Source organism: Podarcis cretensis, assembly GCF_951804945.1.
Source record: "Podarcis cretensis genome assembly, chromosome: 17".
NCBI lineage: Eukaryota > Metazoa > Chordata > Lepidosauria > Squamata > Lacertidae > Podarcis > Podarcis cretensis.
In genome coordinates, this window is record NC_137187.1 from 677,326 (window position 1) to 702,741 (window position 25,416).

Genomic DNA, 25,416 nt, shown 5'->3' on the forward strand with positions numbered 1-25,416 from the left:
GTGCACCAAGTCTAAAATGGCAAACAGAGGCACAACTCCATTTGCTCTGGAACTCCCTGCCCTGTGAAGACCCTAGCGGTTAAAATGGCACAGTAAAATGCCCTTAACTTCAGGCTGAAAGGGACAGCTAGTAGATTTTAAAGCTGTGGGATACTGGGGTTGTCTGTGCTTTCAGGGGATGGAATAAAGGTAAAGGTAAAGGGACCCCTGACCATTAGGTCCAGTCGTGGACGACTCTGGGGTTGCGGCGCTCATCTCGCTTTATTGGCCGAGGGAGCTGGCATACAGCTTCCGGGTCATGTGGCCAGCAGGACTAAGCCGCTTCTGGCGAACCAGAGCAGCGCACAGAAACACCGTTAACTTTCCCGCCGCAGTGGTACCTATTTATCTACTTGCACTTTGACGTGCTTTCGAACTGCTAGGTTGGCAGGAGCAGGGACCGAGCAACAGGAGTTCACCCCGTTGCGGGGATTTGAACCGCCAACCTTCTGATCGGCAAGTCCTAGGCTCTGTGGTTTAACCCACAGCACCACCTGTGTGTAGACAAATAGCACGATCATGGTTATTGGAATTTTTGGGGCACAATCCAGTTTAGAGTTAAGTATGCTTAAATCCCCTGAAATCATAGGCTTAAATAAATCTATTGACTAGTACCTTTTGAGGGTTGTTGGATTTTAACATTTTTATAACGAACAATTCAATTAACCCTTCTCATTACAATTCCCTCCTCTATCCTCAGGCCATATTTCCTAAAGTGATGGTGGTGAGAATTGAGAAAGTGGTTCCAACAGTTTGTATGCATTAAGGAAGTCCATTCAGTTATGAGGGGAGGGGGAAATCCTGCCTTTCCCTTTTGTCAAAGTCTGTTTGAATCCCTGGAAGTTTTCACTCCTGATGCAAGTAGCAGTTGGGGGAGATTTACATCAGGGAGGAACAACATGGGGGAAATTACTTTTGGACTTATTCCCAAAGATTGGGGCTATTTAGTAGGACTTGAAAATTCAATCTAGGATACTGTTTTCTCTTCAAAGATATGCACAAACAACAATGCTTCTGATGTTTACTATACCACTGTGGGGAGATGGAGTCCCCTGATTTTATTGCCAAAATTCCTAAATAGCATGGAACAGTCTCTGGTACCACACCAACAAATGCAATGTATTGATGGGTTTGCATATTCTCCTTCCTTTACTTGGTGTTTTCCTTCCCTCCTTTGCTGGAGGTTCTTTCCTTTCACTGCATGGAAAAAGTTGTGTCAGCACTCAGGTCAGCAACCTGCTTGGAAACCACCCCAGCTGTGCAAGTCTCCTTTTGGAAATCACAGAACCAGTCCCTAAGTAAAGAAGCAGCAGGAACTTACACATCTTAGTGACTGCAGTTCCAAAACTGCTTCCATAGCATGAGGAGAACTTACACGTGTTTGCCTGACATAATATTTCCTTCCATTTAATGTAACAGGATTGGCCTTCAATTCTTCCTGAAGTGCATAATTCTCCCCCTCCCCTTCCTTGAAGAATTGACCCTGTGGGAGACAGGGTCTCCTTTGAAAACCCTATCCAGCTCTATTCATGCACGAACGAAGGCTCTTTACCATAAAGGATGCTGAAATATCAAATCCAGAATGGTCTGAGGTCCTCTGTGTGCTGCACGGATTTGACTTATTTGATACATGCAGCTATAATACAAAGCACGAACCAGAAGTACAGCATTTTTCAGTAACTATAAACAATATCTATAAATCAAAGATACAAAAAGCTCAGTTAAAAGTCATTACTTAAAAAAAAGAATCAGTGTAAGAGTGTGATAAGAAAATATACTGTAGCACCTTTGCAAAGAGAGAGGGAAAGAAAATGAGGTCACTTTGGAACTCAATGCAGTGGGCTATCTGGCTTCTGGCAGAGATTTGGTTCTGTGTTCACCAGGAACCCCCTTACACAGGCACAGTAAACCAGTCTGAACGGCCAGATACTCTTTGGGAGCAGAGTATGGACAGGAAAGGGAAGACGGGATGAAAGTTGTTCATGTGTGAAAACAGAAAAGCCAGTTATCAAGATCGTGAGGCATAGCAATATCCCGTGGAATATATGCTTAGCCATAGGCACTTCCTTTCCAATTCCCTGCAGTTATGGTAGTAGCTTTTAGGCTGTCAGCAAAACTCAAGAGAGGCAGCAAGATCCCACACAGGATATGAGCTCAGGGGTCAGGGATGCTACACCCTATGTGCCAGAGCTGGAATTATATGTGGTCCTCACTAAAGCCCTCAGTTCAGTTCCTTTCTCATTGTAAAAAAACAAACCCAACCATGATACAGAGGGGTTTCTCTTAAATTTTAAAAGAACCTATTTTTTTCTTTGCCCCCCCCCATTGCTATACAATGTAAATATCTGTGACTGGGCAACAAGTCCTACACACATTTGCATATTGAAATCAGCACTGAAGGAAGACGGGTGGGTAAGTCAGGCGACACACACCGGCTTCGGGCATCTTCCACTTGTGCCTTTCGCTTACATCTCTTTGGTGGCTGTTCGCTTGGTCTTCTCAGATGTCTCCTGGAAAGGAAAAGGAGAGAAATCTAATGCTTGCACTGTGATTTCACAAGCTGGTGCCAGGATAGGGTCCCACAGAAAGAAACACCTACTTATCTGGTCCGCTTTATATACTCATTTCTTATATTAACCACAGGACACAGTTCTTCCCCCACCCCACTAAGATCTGTCTCGGATGAAAACATGCTAAATAGGGAGCTGGAACAAATTTTCAAAATGTTTCCGTTCCAGAACTGTTGTATTAGGACCCAGAATCACACTTCTGATTTGAGTATTTGTCTATGTCAGGGGTCAGCAACCTTTTTCTGCTTAACTATGAACCATCTAACTGATCCATTCTGAAGGAAATCAGTCCTGAGTGCTCACTGGAAGGGCAGATCGTGAAGCTGAGGCTCCAAGACTTTGGCCACCTCATGAGAAGAGAAGACTCCCTGGAAAAGACCCTGATGTTGGGAAGGATTGAGGGCACAAGGAGAAGGGGACAATGGAGAACGAGATAGTTGGATAGTGTTCTCAAAGCTACCAGCATGAATTTGACTAAACTGCGGGAGGCAGTGGAAGACAGAAGTGCCTGGCGTGCTCTGGTCCATGGGGTCACCAAGAGGCGGACACGACTAAACGACTAAACAACAACAATGAACCATCTGCAAAGGCCCCCTTGAGGGAAGTTTTCCTCTCTCTTGTAACACTAGTACTCAGGGCCACTTGATTTGTGGGACGCTATCCCCAAAGAGGCTCCCCGGGCACCTTCATTACATATATTTAGGCACCAGGTGAAAATGTTTCTCTTAGGCTTAGGCTCACTGAACATTCAACGGCCATTTAGATGTGTTTGTGAAATATTGGTTTGTTCCTGTTTTTGTTTTATTATGCATTTTGGGTTCTCTTTTTTATATTGTGAAATGCCTTGTTATCTTCAGGGGAAGGATGGTATACAAATTTAATAAATAATAGTAGTAGTTGTATTAATAATTATAATTATAAAACACAACACAAATACATCCCATCAAGCACTGCCCACTAGCGTTGACAAGATACATCAAAATGGATTTTGGAGGCATAAAACCGGAAGTGCTTATGTGTGGACAAAGGTGCACAAATGTACACATGTAAACAGTGACTCGTGTATGTGTTAAAGCTCTAGTGCGGACCCAGGCTCAGGGCAAGGGGTTCTGTCCATTTGCCTGCATAAAATTCCTTCTTGACTTTGGTGACCAGGCAAGTCACTAAAACAAAACTGGCATGAGTTATGTAGTATCCCTAGTTATTCTCAGCAGCCTCCAATAGGTACAGAATCTTATAGCTGTTCAGCAGAAAGATCTATAGAAATAAATATATAGCCAGCAGGTTTGCAAGGCAAAGAAATCTCTACAGTCCCCTTCCAACCTGATGTTTTTGCAGCTCCTGAACATATCTGGCCAGTTCTTCTTCAGTCATCTTATCTTCAGGCTGCTGCCCTTCAGAAGGCACTTTTTGGTTCTTGCCTACAAGGATAAGTGGATTACACAACTGTCACAGTCGGCAGAATACAATGTTTAGGAAATTCAAGGCAAAGAGGGTAAAGGTAGAATCAGAGCAAGTTCTACCACCACATCAAATTTAACACAAAGTGTTGGCTCTGTTGACCAGAAGACAGAAACCACTGAGGTTGAATACTAGCAAGGAGAAGGAAGCTGGCTTAGTAATATCTCCATACATATCCTATCATAGAGATGTTCATGGTGAAATTCATAGACACACCACCAAATTAGTCTAACCTTTGCAAAAACCCAATTCCAGCTGCCCAGTCGTGGTCTTTGCAGAAGCTGCAGAACCCTGGGGTAAGCAGCAAGAATACTGAAATGAACTTCCTTAATGTACCCAAGAACTAATGATGAAACCAATTCATCTCATTCTCTTCCCTCATCCCCACCTCCTGGGTAAGTATCTTGCATCCATTCACACAACCTCCCCAAGCTTGCGACAATCTTCAGGTAAAACAGTAGCACGCTACTAGACCCCGTCTGCCACTTGGTGCAATTGCTTACTACTTGGTGCAGCCACTTAAAATTCTCGCTGATGAGCTCATCGTGGCAGCCCTGTCACCCTGTTAGACCAGCCTTTTCCAGCAGCAGTTAGTGAGAAAATTGAATGGGCCAGTCAAAGACTGAGAGGTAAAAGTACTGTCACTGGTTTAAAACATGATGAAGGAAAGGCAGATCATCAGTTTTATGCCTGGCATGTAGTGAGATTCAAAGAGAGGCAGAAGGAACGGTTACAAGACTAAAACATAAAAGCGCTGGAGTTCTCCCCCTTATAAAGGGATCAGTAAGAGGAAACATAATAAAAGGGAACTCTCCTCGCATAATAATAAGATGCCATCAAAAAGGAGCTGGGGTTTGGGCAGCTGAATAAATGCAAATTTTAAGCTGATCAAAGGCAACAGTGCGGTGCAGTTTTTCTAATTAGCTTATAGTTTATTGCCGCTTTGTGTGCCCCCTCCTGGCCATCAGTGTTGCAGCACCTGCAATTTATCCTCCCTGTTCAGTTCTTCAAGCTTCCCAATTGCTCTCCTGGCCGTAGTAGATCTAGAGGGTAAGTGGTTTAAATTCACCCATGTCCTCAGCTTTGGCTGAACGAAGGCACGAGCTCCCACCTCCTTCAGCCATATGCAACAGCAAAGTTTCTCAGGAGCTTTCTCCTTTCTCACAAGACATGCTGGCCTCTAGCTCTTAAAAGGAACTGCCTTGCACCCTGGACCCTGGACAGCGTATACTGGGCCTTCATCTGCCATGGGCAGCCTTGAGGAAATGGACCACCCTGAGGGTACAGGCAAGGTCACGGGTCAAGATCAAGAATTTAATGTCATTCAAAGAAATGTAACAAACAAACAAACAAAACCAGAGTCAAACCAAATGCATCTGTGGTTGTTATGGAAGGGAGAACAAAAGAGCAAACAGCCTCTCCTCTTTTGCTCACCTAAGTTATTAGTGTTGCCATCATTTGTTTTCCACTCAGGGAAGGGTGGACATTTTTCTATTGGACAATTCTATTTCTATGTGGAGTAGACCGTGGGATTGGTCTTTCCACTCACCCCATTCCACCAAAATTCCGTTGTTCTCCCTACTTTCCAACTGGCAGTGCTAAGCTGACATCTGGCTTTTCAGAACTTTCTTTTGATACAAATTACAATCTAAGAGTCATGTTTACATGTCCAATATATTTGGAAAGCTGCTTGTTTATCTGTTTGCTGTGCGTTGGGGCTCCTCCTAAGATAGTGTAACCTAATTTTGCATGAGGGTTCCTGGGGTAAAAGAGGAACAGGGTTTCATCTCCTAAGATAGTAAAGGTCAAGGGACCCCTGACCGTTAGGTCCAGTCGTGGCCGACTCTGGGGTTGCGGCGCTCATCTCGCTTTATTGGCTGAGGGAGCCGGCGTACAGCTTCCGGGTCATGTGGCCAGCAGGACTAAGCCGCTTCTGGCGAACCAGAGCAGCGCACGGAAACGCCGTTTACCTTCCCGCCAGAGCGGTACCAATTTATCTACTTGCACTTTAAAGTGCTTTCGAACTGCTAGGTTGGCAGGAGCAGGGACTGAGCAACGGGAGATCACCCTGTTGTGGGGATTCGAACCGCTGACCTTCTGATCGGCAAGTCCTAAGCTCTGTGGTTTAACTCACAGCACCACCCGCGTCCCATCTCCTAAGATAGTGTAACCTAATTTTGCAGGAGGGTTCCTTGGGTAAAAGAGGAACAGGTTTTTATACAGTCATACCTTGGTTTTTGAACAGCTTAGTTCTCGAACATTTTGGCTCCCAAACACCGCAAACCCAGAAATGGCTGTTCTGGTTTGCAAACTATTTTTGGAAGCCGAATGTCCGATTGGGCTTCAAATTGGCTGCAAGAGCTTCCTGCAGCCAATCAGAAGCCGTGCTTTGGTTTCCGAACGTTTTGGAAGTCAAACGGACTTCTGGAATGGATTCCATTCGACTTCCAAGGTACAACTGTACTCCATTTTGATGCCTTCAAATAATTAATGGCCAAGTAGTCCCCGGAACTGAAGTGACCAGAATAGAACATTGGGAGTATACTGGGTACTGGGAGAAGGGTCTCTTCTATCATGAAAACAACATTTTCCGATTTCCAGGTTATAAAATAACTGATCCCAGACCAAGGCTGGTTCATCCAATTTTGATCTGGAACTCCTTCTGCATTCAAGTACTTAGAGCAAAAAGCCAACGGTCCAGACATCACATTTCTTTCCTCTGAGGAAGAAAGATTGTTCTAAAATGATCCAAGATTTCCTTGGTTGACATACCTTCGCAAGTCATGGCAGTACACACCCAATTCCCACAGGCACAGACACAACGGTTACACTCCACTTGGGTCTCGGCTCCATCCTCGTATGTTTCATCTTCCAGGGCACATTCTAGAAAGATCACAGAGAATGGAATATTGTCTTAATGTACAGTGGTACCTCTGGTTACGAACTTAATTCGTTCCGGAGGTCCGTTCTTAACCTGAAACTGTTCTTAACCTGAGGTACCACTTTAGCTAATGGGGCCTCCTGCTGCCGCGCAATTTCTGTTCTCATCCTAAGGTAAAGTTCTTAACCTGAGATACTACTTCTGGGTTAGCGGGGTCTGTAACCCGAGGTGTTTGTGACCCGAGGTACCACTGTATATGAAACCTGTGGCTTAGTGTGATATGTGGCTTATAACAGATGGATACTGATAGAGCAGACTAAAGATTAATGACTAATCAGAGACAGGTTGATAAGACACTGACTGGTTTTTGAGACACATTTCCAGCTCTAAATCCCTCTGCTCTTTCTACTCTTTTAGGAACCTCAGTCTCTCTCTGTGCAGACAAGGCGTTCCTACTTTTTTCTGGTGGGTTGAAGGCTGGATTGAGGCATTTCAAAAATTCATTGAAGCTAAGCTTCCAGTCAGCATTCTCATCAGAGAGCTCAATGAGGGCATCTACGCAGAGTCCCCTGCAAGGAACACAAAAAACACAAGCATCAGCCTAGAAGACATCACAGCAAAGCAGGAATGGCTAACATGTTTACAATGAAATGTTGTCAAATCATTTCACTTGGATTTTCTGAACATGTGTAGCAGTCCACCAGATTATCGGCATTCAATGGCTGCTGATTCTTCCTATGGTCTAAACATGAGCAACTATTCCTTCTCAGGTAACTTGACAAGTTCCACAATCATCACTGGCAGTTACTAAACACTTTTACAGGCAAATGCAGAAGAGCAGGAATGTAGGTTTAGGTTCAAATACTTGGTCATTAGCCTTGCTGCTTTAAAAGCATAGGTGACAAGGTTTTTTGCCTGGCAAAGGCCAAGAACGGGAGCTTTCTGACAGATTTGTCTACTGTTTGAATCAGCAGGATTCCAGATCATGACTAGAACCACCCTGTGATACGTACAAGCTAACAGCGCACTGTTTTTGCTTGTGTTCCTGTAAAGGAGGGGTGGACCGTGGGCCTAATTAGATCTGGAACGGGTCCCAATTTGATCAGGGGAAAGAATCATGAACCTAAGTGCCGTTTGTAGTTTAAATCTCATTCGCTTTGATTTCTGCCCCACGCTACCTGAGCAGCTTGTTGGTCTCTTGATTCACATAGGTGGTGATGTTGACCGCTGTCTCATTTTGTTCCACAAACTTCAGGAACTCACTGGAATCCAGGCGAGAATCCCCATCATCGAAATTCTACAGAAGTACAAAGCAGCATGCAAGAGAGGCTGAAAACAACAGCGCTGCTTCCATGGACCATTAGCTATTTCCTTTCACAACTTCCACCACTTGTTCACTGGAATGTAGCAGTGGATGACGTGGAGGGGCTGTGTCGCTCACCTGACTTCCATGCAGGTGAATCGCTGCAGAGGGGGAGGAGTATAGTGGTGGCAAGGCTAGTGTGGTGTCAGTGCGCTAGGAGGAACACTGGATTGACTCCATCAGTGTGTTTGTTCTGCGAACATTCATGTCATGCTTCAGAGATGCACCTTTGGCCGTGCATCAGCAGAACAAAGCGATTAGTCTCTTACCAGTTTAAGAGTGTTTAATGATCACAGCAAAAGAACACAGCAGCCATTCTCAGAGCGAAGGTGCTCCCCATTAAGTTTGCCTCCTCCTTCCCCCGAGTCATCGTCACTTCCCCTTCTTGCAACCTGATCTCCCAACCACTGAGCCCCCGCCGTAGCAACCTTACCAGCTCTCCTTGCCCTTGGAGAGATAGGCTGGACCCTCTCTAGCGAAGGGGAGTCAGTTATCTCTTTTCCTGTTCTGCTTCTTCTAGCTGTTCCTCACTCAGCTCTTCCCAGCTGTTGTTTTCTGAACTATGTCCCTCTGCAAACCAATTCTCTAAGTCTATAGTGCTCCACTGTTCCTGAGCAGCTTCAGGATCCTGGTCAGGAGCAGGAAGAGGGGGAGGTTCCCACCATTCCTATTCAGAGCTGTAATCCTCAGTCTGGTCTCTGGCAATCCAGCTACCATCACATTGTTCCCTTTCTCCACCTGGCTACCCTGGAGCGACTCAGCCAAACAGCAGTCAGGTGAGTGGCACAGTCCCACCGTTCACCACCCCCCCGCTGCTTGATCTTTATTTGTCAAGTACCTTAATCACCTCAACTGTAATTGAGACAGCATACAGAGTATTATATGGCCATACTGGCCACCATAGGAGTCAACTCCTAGGGGACTGTGGCGGCTTCGGACCCCACAATAAAATATTTGAGGGGGTCTGGCCCTCCACAAAGTTGATGGGCATTCCTATACAAATGGGATGTGTGCACTGCGTCACGTGGTTGATTGTGCAGGGCGGGACTTCCCTGGGCCCCCACAATATTTTATTCAAGTTGGCACCCCTGCTGGCCACTGAAGTTTAGAGACTACAGCTTTACGCTTTCCTTTTAGGGGATGACTTACTGGATACAACTTGCTCATGTTCAGGTCTGAATGAATGGAAGCCATAAGTGCAGTGGGGAACAAGTTCTCTCCCATATCTGATTAGCTTGACTTCGCTGCCTCAGACCTCTACAGTTTTTCCCCCATAGTAAGCTGCTTAATTTTCTGTCTTATTGAAAGGGTCCCAACACTGTTTGTTACTTTTAGATTGTGTGGGAAACTGAATTATACTTGACACAGTTCCACCCCCCCCCCCGGGCCCGCTGTTGTCTGAGAGTATTAAGCTAAGTCTTGCACATTTATCTGCAAATCAGGCATAATTGTTTTGTTGAGAAACAACAGTTTATCCAACATGAATATACAGGCCAGAATAATCTATAATATGGTGATAGTGACTCTCCACGAAGCTGTTTTGTCTTCTGAATTAGCCATGTGTTTACTTGACGATTTCTCATTCATTTACCATCGTGATTGAAGGCTGCTAGAAGATCTAATGGAGGGTTTATTATAGAAGCCTATAATCTGATCACATCTCTTTTGTAAATATAGAAAAGCAAGTGAAGGCTAAAGGCAGAGGTGAGAATGTAGAATATTCACAAGCTAGTTTGCCAAACAAATTAGTGATTCAGGAAAGTTCACACTAATACTATGAAGCAAATCTCTAACCACCTCTTCCATCAGTTCACCATTTCTATTTTTCTTCTCCTGACATCTGTACCTTGAAGTACTTGTCTAGGATTTCAGTGTAGTTGTTGCCTTTAGAGAACCAGCCATCAGGAATGATCTCAGTTTCAAGCCACTGGATGACACGACGCCGGAGTTCATCTCGGTCAGTCTGGTAACAGACAACTATTGAGTGACAGGAAAAGGGGAGAGTTGGACCAGGAATGTCAGAGAGATACAATGAATTGAAAGTGGGGGAGACAGCTAGATGGCAGGCAAGAAACAATGCAGCTTCTCTTCATCTCAAGTGGAAAATGGATCAGAAATCAGCAGACTCCCAGCTTAGGGAGTGAGAGGCCATGTTTATTTTCCTCTGCTGTTGAGGCACATGAGAAACTACCACTGATTATGCACAGTGCTATTTTCAATGGGCAAGATGAACAAAATAAATTCTATGTTTTATTTCTTCAATCCAGAATATTAAAGGTGACAGTTCAGGAGCAGGCAGAAGGCAAAATCTCTTTTGCCATTATCCACTGATCCTCAGTCAACCAGCTAGGCTTCATTTTTCATATTCTACTTGGCACATTTCTGTTATTGTTTTTTATTATTAGCCTGGTGAGGCACAGTAGCCAACTACAATTGAACGGAGACTAAAAACAGAAAAGAAAAGGTAATTTGGGGTAGGGGAGAGACACAAATTCCCTTATCCTTGAATTTTGCACATGAAGTAAACACTGCAGCTCAAGACATAGAACGTAGCTTAACCCCTTTTGTGAGAAGAGTGTCGTGCCCATAGGCGAGATATTAACAATGATAAGTTGAAAGAGGCAGTGAGGAAGGTGACTCATAGCCAGCTGGGATACAGAAGTTCCACTCTGTAAACACTTTTCCAGGCAGAATCTGCACTTGAAGGGCATTCGGACACGTTTCCCTTGACCTGTATTGAACAAATGTAACATGAGGAGCAGCCCACAGGCTGCACAGCACAGGCAAAGGCATATTTACCTGGACTTGCAGCGGAGTTCTCAGGCTTCTTCTCTATTTACAGAAAGAAATAAGAAAACTTCAGGTTGAAGGTACTGTAATGGTCTGGAATGGTCACAGTGTGACGCGGCAGCTAAAAAAGCCAATGCAATTCTGGGCTGCATCAATAGGAGTATTGCATCTAGATCAAGGGAAGTAATAGTGCCACTGTATTCTACTCTGGTCAGACCTCACCTGGAGTACTGTGTCCAGTTCTGGACACCACAGTTCAAGAAGGACACTGACAAACTGGAACGTGTCCAGAGGAGGGCAACCAAAATGGTCAAAGGCCTGGAAACGATGCCTTATGAAGAACGGCTAAGGGAGCTGGGCATGTTTAGCCTGGAGAAGAGGAGGTTAAGGGGTGATATGATAGCCATGTTCAAATATATAAAAGGATGTCACATAGAGGGAGAAAGGTTGTTTTCTGCTGCTCCAGAGAAGCGGACATGGAGCAATGGTTCCAAACTACAAGAAAAAAGATTCCACCTAAACATTAGGAAGAACTTCCTGACAGTAAGAGCTGTTTGACAGTGGAATTTGCTGCCAAGGTGTGTGGTGGAGTCTCCTTCTTTGGAGGTCTTTAAGCAGAGGCTTGACAACCATATGTCAGGAGTGCTCTGATGGTGTTTCCTGCTTGGCAGGGGGTTGGACTCCATGGCCCTTGTGGTCTCTTCCAACTCTATGATTCTATGATTCTATGGTTTTCCTGAAGTACACCTCATATCTCCCCCAGACATTGCTGGGGGTGGGGGGCAGTATTCAACTAACTCATCCCATTAATTCAATTAATTTCTCCGTGTGCAATAGGGCTTCCCCCCACCCACCCACCGCCCTAGTTCAGAGTCTGGGTGTCTTGCCTAGAGGAATCAATAAAGGCATTTTCAAGTGCAATGGTGCTCACAGGGCACCGCACTGGCAACCCTTGAGGAACCTACTCGAAAGTTTAACATCCTTTTCTTGACATTTTGGTTGACCCCCCCCCCATTAAAAGTATTGCCCAACTTTTGATTCTGGAACATGATGGTGATGGTGATGTTTTCCCACTTACTGTCAGCTGCACTGGAGGTCAGGTGGAAATGTAAGTATTGTAAACGAACAGCTTGTCCCTTACAGTATTGCAAGGAACGTTGATGTGGCAGGACTCAGTAGCTGTTCATCTAGGGCTCCTACTTTCACCCGAGTTCGGCCACAAAACACTCAGCCAAGCTCCAAGGAAATCATCCCTGGTATGGCTGACTGCAGATTGTAAATTCCACCTACTATTGACATTACTTCCCATATCTTCCTCTATTTCCTTGTTACTATTCTGTCTCACAAGACCAGAGAGCGATGTTTTTTCACCGTAGTGCGCCACAGTCAGGGCTGCACTGCAATGGGCTGGGTCAAAAGTCTTATGTCACAGTGACAACCGGCTCCTTGCTTTGTCGCCCTCACTTCTGGGGCCATCCAATAATAATAATATTATAATAATTTATTATTTATACCCCGCCCATCTGGCTGAGTTTCCCCAGCCACTCTGGGCGGCTCCCAATCAAGTGTTAAAAACAGTACAGTGTTAAATATTAAAGGGAGGGTGTTCCACAGGATGGGCGCCACCACCGAGAAGGCCCTCTGCCTGGTTCCCTGTAACCTCACTTCTCAGAGCGAGGGAACCACCAGAAGGCCCTCGGCGCTGGATCTCAGTGTCCGGACTGAACGATGGAGGTGGAGACACTCCTTCAGGTATATAGGACCTTCAGGTATACAGGATCCAACACACTCTTTAGCAGCAATATTCAGTGGAAACAGGCAGGGAATGTTGTGGCACATTAAGTCATGTGCCTTTGAAAAACCAAAATGGTTATCTGGTGCCAGAATTCCCAAAGCTGGATTGAATTCGAATGTCCTCTAACCCAGGACTTACTGGAGTAGTAGCTGTTCCAGGGGTACCCCTGCCCCAAGGACCCGACTTACCTTTGCAGTGACCATCATAGTCCACCTGAATTTTGGAGCCAGTGAGGCAAGCATCACGATGCAGCTCACAGTGGTTCAGGTATGTCTTGCCGTTGCTGCCGCAAACTGGCCTTTTGTGAGGCTTGCATCTCTGCATCAGCAACAAAAAGAAAATGAGAGATCCAATATAACTAGGCTCCAAAGGTGGAAGGAGACACACAGGGCATAAAGATAAGCAGCTTCACACAGGCAATAAAAATTATAGAGGGCTTGAGAGGGAAGCCCAAACTACAATTTACATAAATCACAGTTTGCCCCTGAGTGCAGGATTTTCCTTCCTGAATAGTGGGAACTTCCCCACCCACTACAAATAGCAGACATGTAGGGTCCAGTTTGGATTGGTACCACAGTGGGGAAACGTAGTCAGATCAAGGGTTACAACGCACAAAGAAATAATTCATCAACAAACAGAAACAAAGGATCCAGACATGTCTAGGTTTTGATGAGATTAACTTTACAGTCTGAGTTTGTCCCAAAGCTCATGAATTCTTAAACTAATTCAGGGAGGGCCTGAATAGGGCAAGTGACATACAGGATAAAATCATATGCATACACTGTTGCCGCTTGTTTTTCTTCCCTGATTAGAAAACACCCGCCCTCTCATTCTTCAAATCCCTCCTCAAATCTTCCACAGAGCCTTTAGCCATCCCCAGTGCTTTTTTCTGGGGGGACGCAGGGGTACTCATACCCCTAAACATTTTGTGAATCTTTGTACTTTTGTCCATTTACTATATTTATTTTCCTTGATTTGAACTATAAAATGGTGATTTTCTTGAATAAAAATGTGAGTACCCCTAAACATTTTTTAAAGAAAAAAAGCACTGATTATCCCTGTTTTAGCTTATTGCAGGGGTCAGCAAACTTTTTCAGCAGGGGGCCGGTTCACTGTCCCTCAGACCGGGGGGGGGGGGGGCAGACTATATTTTGGGGGGAAAAAACAAATTCCTATGCCCCACAAATAACCCAGAGATGCATTTTAAATAAAAGCACACATTCTACTCATGTAAAAACACGCTGATTCCTGGACCGTCCGCGGGCCAGATTGAGAAGGCGATTGGGCCGGATCCGGCCCCCGGGTCTTAGGTTGCCTACCCGTGGCTTTTTGCTTTAGTTCTCATCCTTTATGGAAAACTAAGCCCCACTACGTGTAACTTACTGAACTGAAAGCATTAGTCTCCCCCTATTTGGGCTTATTTACATCTTCTCCCTCCTCTTCTTCTATCGCTTCCTGCTATAATGTGGGCAATATATACTGTAGGCAAATGCACCTTAGGGAAACCTACATTAGTGAAACAACAAGTAATAATGATAATCACAGTCACAGGCTGCATCAAATAGGTGCTTATGACGGTTTGCTAAGTATATTCCACATACCAGTCAGAAGACCAAAATGCTTTGGAGGGAAGCAGCATAATAGGATGTGATGTTAAGTGCTCAGGAAATGTGATGTTGCTACAGTGATACCTCAGGTTAAGTACTTAATTTGTTCCAGAGGTCCGTACTTAACCTGAAACTGTTCTTAACCTGAAGCACCACTTTAGCTAATGGAGCCTCCTGCTGCTGCCGCGCCACCGGAGTACGATTTCTGTTGTCATCCTGAAGCAAAGTTATTAACCTGAAGCACTATTTCTGGGTTAGCAGAGTCTGTAACCTGAAGCGTATGTAACCTGAGGTACCACTGTACAATGAAAGAATTACCTTGAGAGAAGATTTGAGTCATTGATGCAAAAAAGAAGCATACAGTGGTACCTCTGGTTAAGAACTTAATTCGTTCTGGAGGTCCATTCTTAACCTGAAACTGTTCTTAACCTGAAGCACCACTTTAGCTAATGGGGCCACACGATTTCTGTTCTCATCCTGAAGCAAAGTTCTTAACCCAAGGTACTACTTCCGGGTTAGCGGAGTCCGTAACCTAAAGCATCTGTAACCCAAGGTGTATGTAACCCGAGGTACTGCTGTACATGCAACAAACCAAGAAGGCTGGGCAGAAAATCCCTAGGACCACAGAGGAAGCAGGAGGGAGCACACATCAGTCACTACCACTAGGCGTGCTGGTTCTCCACATTTGGGATGACATCAGCCTTTGATCTCAGTGGTCGGTCCCAGGACTTCGCTTACCTCAATGCAGAGACAAGTGGGCTCGCTCTTCTCTGTCACAGCACACTCCCGGCCAGCCCCACAGAACACATTAGCACAGATTTTAGATTTGCTCATCGGCTCTTCCTGCAAGGCATAAAAGAAAAAAATAGTTTGTTTGGGGGGGGGAGAAGCCTTCTTCAGATAAAGACTGTGTCTTTTATTTAGCTACTACATTGATATCCTGCCCAATAATAAAAGTTATGGGTGGCCAACAATGAAAGAAAAACTTTAAGAGGTAAAAACCACAAACAGCAACCAATAACTGCAACCTTCTCACAGATCTTTAAAGTTCCAGAAATATCAGAAGAGCCACAGATCACTAGCAGATTGAACAAGCCTTTGTGGGTGATTTGTTGACTTTAGCTGGCAGGTGTCAGTCAAAAAGTTATTGACACCTTCTCAGTGCCTTTGCCAGAAAATGGATTCTAAACCACGTGGTTACATGCACATCTTTAAATGTTGCAGCTTTTCCATCAATCTGATCTGCTGCTGTCCTAACATATCTTTCTCAAAATTAAAATTGAACAAAGCACAGCAGTTAAAGCACTAGGCTGTGAGCTCCTGTTGGCAAAAGGCCACTTTGAGAGGATGGGCCATGACAAGCCAAGTAGTCAGGGTGGGGAAGAGGTGGCCCTCCAGATGTTGTCAGCCATGCTGGCTGGGGCTAATGGGAGTTGCCATCCCACAACATCTGGAGAACCACAGCTTCCCCACCCCTTAGCACAAGTTGGTCTGAGAAGCAGAGAAAACAGAAAAGTTAACCTCTGCTCTCTAAGCAAAATTTCACTAGCCAAGATACACCACAGAAAATATCAAGGCTACTAAAGCGTGCTTTTCAAATTAGACAGGGAAGTATTTATTGTTGATTCAGAGCCATCTCTCAAAACAGAAGGACTAGGTCTGTGCATCTGTGGTTATGTGTGTGTTATTGTGACCATCAAGAAGGCTGATCGACGAAGAATAGATGCCTTTGAATTCTGGTGCTGGAGGAGACTCTTGACAGTCCCACGGACTGCAAGAAGATCAAACCTCTCCATTCTGAAGGAAATCAGCCCTGAGTGCTCACTGGAAGGACAGATCCTGAAGCTGAGGCTCCAAGACTTTGGCCTCCTCATGAGAAGAGAAGACTCCCTGGAAAAGACCCTGATGCTGGGAAAGATGGAGGGCACAAGGAGAAGGGGACGACAAAGGACAAGATGGTTGGACAGTGTTCTTGAAGCTACCAGCATGAGTTCGACCAAACTGGGGGAAGCAGTGGAAGACAGGAGGGCCTGGAATTGTCCAGAGGGTCACGAAGAGTCAGACACGACTAAACAACAACAACAATTGTGACCTGGAGTGTAAGGAGACTGGCATTAATGCCAACCCCCTTCACAACAGTCTGAGCAAAGGGGAAATAACAGCTTTGAGTCTATTAGTTCAAGCACCCCACGAAGCTTCTGTATTAAAATGTCCAACTCTGACAATGTTTTCCCAGCTTGTCATAAATGTTTCCCCACCCTGCTTCACTTTCCGAGACCAGCCAAGCTCAAACTCCACCCATCTTACATCTTACATTCTTGGCTCTCATACTTTCTAACAAAAACCAACTGCAAAATACACCCCCAGGAGGAACGAGGTCGCTGCCTATTCAGTCAGACCTCAAGTCTCCAGGAGGCTGGCCAATCAGAGCATTCCAGAGTTACGTGGTCACAGGGGCTGAAAGCATTGTTTCAAAGGAGCAAGAGCCTCCCAAAGGATCTGGCTGCACAAACCCAGCGCAGCAGAACATGCAGCTCCCCTACCCTGTCAGAAGATTGGAATGCCCTTTAAAAGGCAATATTGCAAATATGGACAGGGAAAGTCACAGCAATGTTTTTATTCCTCTCTTAGCAGCTTTTGAAACTTTCCTAGCACCAAACAGTTGAAACCACATGAATGCAACAAAGACAATGGAAAATCAAATGCTGGAAGCTTCTTCCCCTTGCAGTGCCTCTACTAAAATGTTAAAATGCTACAAACTTAAAAAATAAAACCCTTCCCGTCTCTACCATTCCATGTGCTAAACTTAGGAAATCGGAGCACATTTTAAGGAGGACCTAATGCTCCATGCCTAGACTTTTTGTTTTAAAAAAAACTCCACTCTTAGAACAATCTGAAGGCATCAAACTGTTTATGTAAAATGTCACATAAGAACATTCAATCTGCATATTCTTAATATTCTCAAACGCTCCAGCCTGATATAAGAACTCTCGAAACAGAAGCGAAGATCAGGCAGCAGGCCAGGACCTGCCCTAGGCTTAGGTCACTCGGCAGAAGAGTTTTTCTTCCCTCCTCACCAGCTGTTTTGCAGTTCAGTTCTTCTGAAGCCTTCCCAGAAAACTGGCCCCAAACCACCTTATTCTTTACATTTATATTCTCCTTTTCCTCCAAGGCAGCTTACATGGTTTCTCCTCCATTTTATAATCACTGCAACCCTGACAGACAGCAGTGAGCTTCATAGAACCTGCGCCATCTTAGTCTGGCTCTTCAGGTTCAGACCTTATATCATTCAATGCCAGCTAGGGACACGGGTGGCGCTGTGGGTTAAACTTGCTGATCAGAAGGTCTTGCTGATCAGGTCTTGCTGATCAGGACTTGCTGATCAGAAGGTCGGCAGTTCGAATCCCCATGACGGGGTGAGCTCCCATTGCTCGGTCCCTGCTCCTGCCAACTTAGCGGTTCGAAAGCACGTCAAAGTACAAGTAGATAAATAGGTACCACTCCGGTGGGAAGGTAAATGGCGTTTCCGTGCGCTGCTCTGGTTCACCCAAAGCGGCTTAGTCATGCTGGCCACATGACCCGGAAGCTGTACACCGGCTCCCTCGGCCAATAAAGCGAGATGAGCGCCACAACCCCAGAGTTGGTCATGACTGGACCTAATGGTCAGGGGTCCCTTTACCTTTACTAGGAGCAGACCAGCAATCCAGCCTCACCTCACATGTGTTCGACATCTACCACTTCAACCAGCAAACACACAACTGCTAATGGCAGGTGTGTGTCATGCAACACAATGCATGCCTAAGTATGCCTACTCAGGTGTACGTTCCACTGTGTTCAGTGAGGCTCCCTCTTATGTGGTTATGATTTCTTCCTAAGACCAACTTTAAAACTAAATTTATTCACCGTGCTGATCAAAATTCCAGGTCAAAAATCAAAATAGCACTACTAGGGCCACACTATTGGCCCTCTGACCAAAACAGTGACAATGACCCTGAAATACAAAAAAGGGATCAGGGAGGCAACTAAAGCAGAACATCTTCATGCACAGGAAGCCACATTCCTGCATGTGCACACAACTCCCTCTCACACACACACATTCAAGATGTGTTGCTAACACACTTAGGAGAAGTTAAGGCACTTACAGATTCGCTCAGTGTGTTGAACCCAGAGCAAACTGCTCCAGAAGCTCTGCATCTTGGTAATCAAGATAGCCCCACAATTAACTGATAGTTGCTGTAACGAAGAGCTCCTATATAAAATCATAGAATTGTAGACTTGGAAGGGACCCCTAGAGTCATCTAGTCCAACCCGCTGCACTGCTGGAATGTTAATGTTTATGAATATATGTTTTTTATTCACTTGCTTTGAGATAAGCTAACTGGCTTGCTTTAACCTTATCTGTGGGCTTGGGGTGCTGAGCTCTGAGCCCAGAAAGGGGGACCATCTATAAGATTTGGGTATTTGCCACCTATGCCCTCATCTGGTCAAGTGATGCAAAGTCCTGCCCAAAGTGGCATATGCTGCTTTGTGTACAAAGAATGTATAAACATTTGCTTGGGCACAGACTAGTCAGGGCAACCTCTCATAGTTGCAGTGTCCGCCCTGCACCTGTAAAGGCAATGTGACTGCACAGGCTATGCTGCAAGCTTACATTTCCTTTTTCTTTTTTTAAAGCACTAGAACCGATCACTCTGGCATTTTTGACGTCCTTCTTCAGTATACCTGCCCTGCTTTGGTCTAGTGGACCAGGATACTCAAGCTCCAAAAGATGGCAGTGGAGCATCATCGAAGGATGTGGGAGGAGTCTGAGAACTGATCTGGAAAAACAGCTAGATGGCAGCATTGTCCCTCCATCAGTTGTTCATTACAACTGCCTCCTAACTGATGTGTGCCTGCTGCAGTGGCATAGCGTGGGTTGTCAGCACCCGGGGCAAGGCAAGTAATTTGCGCCCCCTAACCCGTGGATTTGCGCCCCCTAACCCATGGATTTGCACCCCCTAACCCTAACCCCCAGATGTTGCGCCCAGTGCGACCGGCCCCCCTGCACCCCCCACGCTACGCCACTGGCCTGCTGAAACAAGTGGGGCAATGTTTAGTGCATTTGCACCGAGTTGCCCAACTGAGCTTTTTCAAGCAGCCAAAAGTCCTGCTACCTCTTGGTCCACTCAGTAGCCTTTTGTGACCAATTTGCCCAGTTGCATGCCGACACAGAGGTCAGCTAGTTGATATAACTTTGGCTCCTGCATATCCGGTTTCATTTATTTATTTAGATATTTCCCCCCCTGTTCCGCCCTTCTAATGCTCGTGCCCCCACTTTGGGCGGTTATTTGCACAGCCCAGGGAAATGGACGGACAGGATCCTTGGAGGGGAGAGACCTCCTTGGTGTGAGTGATTCTTAAAGCTGCCCGGGGGACTGGTCAACAGGATAAGGGCATTAGTAACTGTCTCCTTATTCCAAGAGGACGTGGTATTGCAAAGTATAACGACTGCAGAGCTCTCTCCCTCCACCAACTCTCTGATACACGTGAGAACTTTGTCTTGACCAAACTGTACTGGTGGAGCAATACTCCCTCCCCTTAGCAGCTGGGATCAGCTTCTTCCACATCAGAGACGTAAGGGTCAGCTGGAAAGCTCTCTGCTGGTGAGTGCCAGGCCCACCATTCCAGCCACAGATGTGAAAGCCAAGCCCTCATGAGGACTTTCTCCCTTGCAGCACCATAGCCTGGCCGCACAGAACAGGTCACTGCACACACAGAGTCCCACTGCAACTCCCTACAGGGGCAGGGGGTGCATTGTCTCCATCACAGCAGGAGGGAGGTTGAAGCAAGAACATGTGAAGAGCACCACTCCCTTTCTCCCAATCCCTTTTCCCGAAACACTCACGGTTCACCCAGGTCCAGACACCATGCATTGCAGCCACTGATCAACGTTTCCTCACCTACTCAAGGCTCCAGGGAGTGTAAACCAACAAAGGTGGCATGAGCTTTTCCTTTACAAGATCAAGGGAAGTAATAGTGCCACTGTATTCTGCTCTGGTCAGACCTCACCTGGAGTACTGTGTCCAGTTCTGGGCACCACAGTTCAAGAAGGACACGGACAAACTGGAACGTGTCCAGAGGAGGGCAACCAAAATGGTCAAAGGCCTGGAAACGATGCCTTATGAGGAACGGCTAAGGGAGCTGGGCATGTTTAGCCTGGAGAAAAGGAGGTTAAGGGGTGATATGATAGCCATGTTCAAATATATAAAAGGATGTCACATAGAGGAGGGAGAAAGGTTGTTTTCTGCTGCTCCAGAGAAGCGGACACGGAGCAATGGTTCCAAACTACAAGAAAGAAGATTCCACCTAAACATTAGGAAGAACTTCCTGACAGTAAGAGCTGTTTGACAGTGGAATTTGCTGCCAAGGAGTGTGGTGGAGTCTCCTTCTTTGGAGGTCTTTAAGCAGAGGCTTGACAACCATATGTCAGGAGTGCTCTGGTGGTTTTTCCTGCTTGGCAGGGGGTTGGACTCGATGGCCCTTGTGGTCTCTTCCAACTCTATGATTCCATGATATTCTAAGAAAAGCTACCTCCTGTTTAAGGGCAGATTAAACAATTCCATTTTAGCAAAGACATAAACAGGCGGGCATAGCTGCACTCAGTCAAGACAGGTCCAGAGCCTGGTCTTGACCATTTTACGAATGTGATGAAAAACTGATGTACTTAATAAGAGTGCTGTTACTTTGGCAGGAAGATGATATGGTTTCTGGTTACAAACCTTTTTCTTATGCAAATAAAGCAATTTACTGATCAAAGGCGCTCTTGTTCACCTTGCCATTGCCATCCTTGCCAACAACAGCATCCAGAGCTGTTCAGGAACAGCCAAGAGTTCTCACAACCCGTCACATTTTCCAGACTCCTAAGCACCTTTCTGCCAAATTATAGCCAAAGAGGTCACAATATGTAGCACATTCTTTCTTGGCTACATACTGGAAAGGTTTTGCACAAAAGCAGCTCAAACCAAGTGGTGAAAAAGCTGCTTGATTTCAAAGACATCAGAGGCATTTCTGTGTTACAATTTCCCCAGTTTGGAAGCTTGTGGTGATCAGTGGAGCAGACCAGACTGCTGGATTAATCTGAGAGTGTGGCCAAGAAAAATCCTCTCCAGCAAGACACACTTAAGAGTGCACTAAGGAATCCCAACATTTGCAGAGAGAACGATCTTATTCTCAAGTGAAACCTCCTGATCAGTATCACTCCCGAGTCCTCTGCACATGGTGAACTCAAACACTGCACCAGGGGAAAAATTAAAACCGGCATTCCGGCCCTCTTCCACTGGCAGAAGACTCTACTCCTACGCCAGTGGAGCACTGCCAGCACATAGGACAAAAAGTCGGCAGAGGTGGAGGCATGGTGAACAAGGAACAAAGCTCGGGAGGAATCCTAGGCTTACTCAGGGCTCATTCCTACTCACTGTGATGGCACAGCAGTAGCATCCTGCAAAAGCTGTTATAACTACATGTGTCAGGGGCTCAGGAGCAGAGGCACAGGGGAGAGAGGAAACGGAGAGCGAAGGGGAAGAATCTGAGGGCAGCGTAGGGGAGTATGAGAGTGGCACGAGAGATTCCATGAGCTTCTCCAGCGATTCAGGAGATTCCCAGAAGGGGGCGCCGATGGCCAGGGCAAGGGGGGTCCCAGGGGGGACGCACCACCTGCAAAAGCTGTCATTAACATTAAAACGCACCTTTGGAGACCATTTAGGTTCTCTCATCAGGGAGCCTTGCCAGGTGCCGAGCCTGAAGTTTTCCTAGTGACAAGTGAAAACTTTTTTATTTGCCTTTGCCTTTTGGGTCAGGGACAGGGAACCTGCAGCCCTTCAGATGTTACTGGACTCCGGCTCCCATCAGCGTGAGCAGGATGATGGGAGCTGGAATCCAGCAACTAAGGGTGCAGGTTTCCCACTCCCGTTCCAGAATCTGTACGCTTTTAATCAGACTCTGATAACCTCTTTTTTCATAGGCTCCTCTCCTGCTGTGTTCTCTGGTCTCAGGGCGTAGTTCGGAGGCACGAGAGTCAACCTCCTTGCTGAAGCTAAGCAAGTGTGCCAGGACAGAAGACTCCAGGGAAGCCATGTGCCCATTGCCTTGAGTCCCACAAACAGCCAGAAGCAAGTGCCATAGACAATTCCGTGTTTTTCATGTATCATTTTTCAAGTCATGTTTTAAAATATTCTGCCAGGCACTTGGAGAAGCTTTTACTTGAGAGTGGGGTAGAATATGGGGATAGGGGAGTGGAAGTGGAAGTTGAAGAAAGGCTGCAATAGGGGTCATCCCTGGGGATACATTGCCCTGCAGTAAAAACGCCTTTTTGCCTCCACTTAAATAATGTTGCATGTTGTTCTTGTTTTGCAGGGGGGAACAGGACAAATAGTACAATGACAACCTAAGTACCCAGCTTTCTCTTATCCAAAGGAAACTAAACTTGGTAGCAGTGCCCTTGAAAATATCATCGCTTAGAACCGGGGAGACATATTTCGGTACCTTTTACCCAAAGCCTTTATTTCTGTTTTGTTACCGGTCCAAAGCCGAATTCACCACCTGCAGTTAATCTATAAAAAAGGGGCAGCGGGCAGCCCACTAGGGACCTCCGACCTCCAGAATGCATATTCTGTTCTTTTTGCCCGCTAGCCCACAGCAGCTTGAGTTTATTTTCTTTAAATCACTTCCACATTTCCCAGCCGTAATCATCAAATATTTTGCCTCTGACCTCATTTTCAGGGAGGCTGCAACTCAGGGGATTCAGACACCATTCCTTCATTCCTGGTCAAACAAAACGTTTGGCTTTTGAAAGAGAGAAGAGTCCCAGTGAAAATACTTGTGGAGAAGCAGATGATCCTCTAGAAGGGTTTCCAAAAAATTTTTTAAAAAAGAAGGGAGGTGGTGGCACCGCCGCCAAGGCTTTATGAGGAGGCCTTTGCGACCTCACTTTGCTCATGAGGTGTCCCAAAGGGACCTCACTGTGAAGCTGAGGATTGCTTCCCCCCAAAGGAAAGAAGAAAAGCTGTTTCTCAAAAGAAAGGAAACCCATCTTCTCTTCCACTTGGAAGCATAACTGCAGGGGTACCCTGGTTCTCAAGTCTGAATACCCTTGGTACTCAAACAACTTGGAACCCAAACACTGCAAAGCCGGAAGTAAGTGTTCCGGTTTGCAAACTTTTTCCAGAATCCGAACGTGCTCCCTTTTGAGTGTTACACTTACATTTTGAGTGTTATGCTCCCGACTTGAGTGTTACACTGAGGTCTGTCTGTTTTTGCTGCTTATTTTACATTTTCGTGGCTGCGGCTCTCTTTTTGTTTTTGTGACTGTGTGGAACCCAGTTCAGCTCCTGACGGATGGACCGCATTCCTGCAGGCACATCCTTTACAGCTTCCATTTCATGGATCCCTGCAGCATTCCTGTTCCATTGCTCTTTGAGGGGTTGTTTTCCAGAGTCTGGAATTCATCCGTTTTGCACTCCTTTCTATGGGAAAGCGCGCCTTCCTTTTGGAACGCTTTGGTTTCTGAACGGAGTTGCGGGACGGATGAAGTTTGAGAAGCAAGGTGCCCCTGGATCCACTCTCTTTGGCCAAAAGAAAAGTTCTTTCTTGCTGGAAAAGCGCCCCCGTCCCGAGTCTCTCCCGCCCGCTTTTGTTCCCCGCCGGGCGCCTGTCCCGAAAAGCGGCCTCCGGCCTGCCAGACCGGGCTCGGGGCGCCGCCTTGGCCGCGCCGGGAAGAAGGCCGCCGCCGCCGCCTCTCCCTCCCTCCCTCCCTCCCTCCCTCCTTCCCGCCTGGCATCTCCTACCTCCGCCCGGAGCCCCAGGACGGTCCCGGCCAGGACGGCCACGGCGAGGCTCCTCCACAGCTGCTGCTGCTGCAACTGGGGGAAAGAGAAGAGAAGAGAAGCTTAGTCGGAGGACGAGGCGAAACTTGCCCGGCCGCCGCCTCCGTCCCTCGGGCAGCCTCCCTCACCATCTTGGCGGCTTCCTCTTGGGCGCCCCCGCGTTGGCCAAGGGGAGAAGGCGGCCAGGGGCTGCTCCTCGCTCGCTCGCTCGCTCGCTTTCTGGCGCCTTCGCCTCTCCGCCTCGGGGGCCGCGGATGCGGAGGGGAAACGCGGCTCCGCCCCTCGCGGCTCCCCTCCTTCTTTTCCGCCTTCTCTCTCTCTCTTTCTTCTTTCTTCTTTCTTCCTTCCCTCCATCCCGCCCCCTCAGCGCAGGGAGGGGCGTCTGGGGCCGGGATGGGGCGCGGAGAAGAGGGGGGGGGAAGGCGGGGGGGGGACTGGAAACATGGGGGGGCAGTTCCCCCCCCCCGAAAAAAATGAAGAGAAAAAAAAGGTGTGTGGAATTTTCAAACTACAGTGGTCCCTCGGGTTAAGTACTTACTTCGTTCTGGAGGTCTGTTCTTAACCTGAAACTGTTCTTAACCTGAAGGACCACTTTAGTTAATGGGGCTTCCTGCTGCTGCCACATGATTTCTGTTCTCATCCTGAAGCAAAGTTCTGAACCCGAGGTACTATTTCTGGGTTGGCGGAGTCTGTAACCTGAAGCATATGTAACCCGAGGTACCACTGTATATCAAACTGCTTTTTTCATTTTTTCCAGGAAAACCTCCCACTGGTTTCCCCCCAGTTTTTACTGGGTTTTTTCCCCCCAGACCATCTCCAGGGGAGAGAGAGTCCCAGCAACGTTGGTGAGAAGCAGTGGCTCCAAACTAAGCTTTCCAGATTTTTTCCAATGAATCCAGGGACACTTTTCAACTTCAATGGATTTTGTATGGGGACTGATTTGTAAATCTGGGGACTCTCCCCGGGAAACAGGGACGTCTGGCAACCATATTCCAAACCTGGTTTTGGACATGCCCCACCTAAGCATCTCTAAAATCCTGATGACTGCAA

The 25,416-nt window shown here is 46.5% G+C and overlaps 1 protein-coding gene across 2 annotated transcripts; it reads right to left on the reverse strand.

The window, feature by feature from the left end:
• Positions 1-1,059: 1,059 nt before the first annotated feature.
• Positions 1,060-24,512, reverse strand: FSTL1 (follistatin like 1). 2 transcript variants are annotated; one of them, XM_079960339.1, is made up of 11 exons: positions 24,495-24,512; positions 24,328-24,402; positions 15,245-15,349; positions 13,088-13,217; positions 11,114-11,146; positions 10,161-10,291; positions 8,130-8,248; positions 7,408-7,520; positions 6,843-6,953; positions 3,933-4,030; positions 1,060-2,549 (listed from the first exon to the last, which is right to left on the reverse strand). In XM_079960339.1, exons 1-11 carry the CDS (start codon positions 24,495-24,497, stop codon positions 2,505-2,507), a joined length of 963 nt encoding a protein of 320 aa, XP_079816465.1. In that variant the 5' UTR covers positions 24,498-24,512; the 3' UTR covers positions 1,060-2,504. The 2 variants fall into 2 exon arrangements, with proteins under 2 accessions (XP_079816465.1, XP_079816466.1); XM_079960340.1 differs by lacking the exons at positions 24,328-24,402; positions 24,495-24,512 and adding an exon at positions 23,253-23,318.
• Positions 24,513-25,416: the final 904 nt, after the last annotated feature.

Coding starts and splice junctions, on each gene's coding strand:
- FSTL1 (XM_079960339.1), bottom strand. Junction 10,292..11,113: donor GAACTCCGCTGCAAGTCCAG/GTAAATATGCCT, acceptor GTCACTCAATAG/TTGTCTGTTACCAGACTGAC. Junction 2,550..3,932: donor AGGAGCTGCAAAAACATCAG/GTTGGAAGGGGA, acceptor TTTCCTTTCCAG/GAGACATCTGAGAAGACCAA.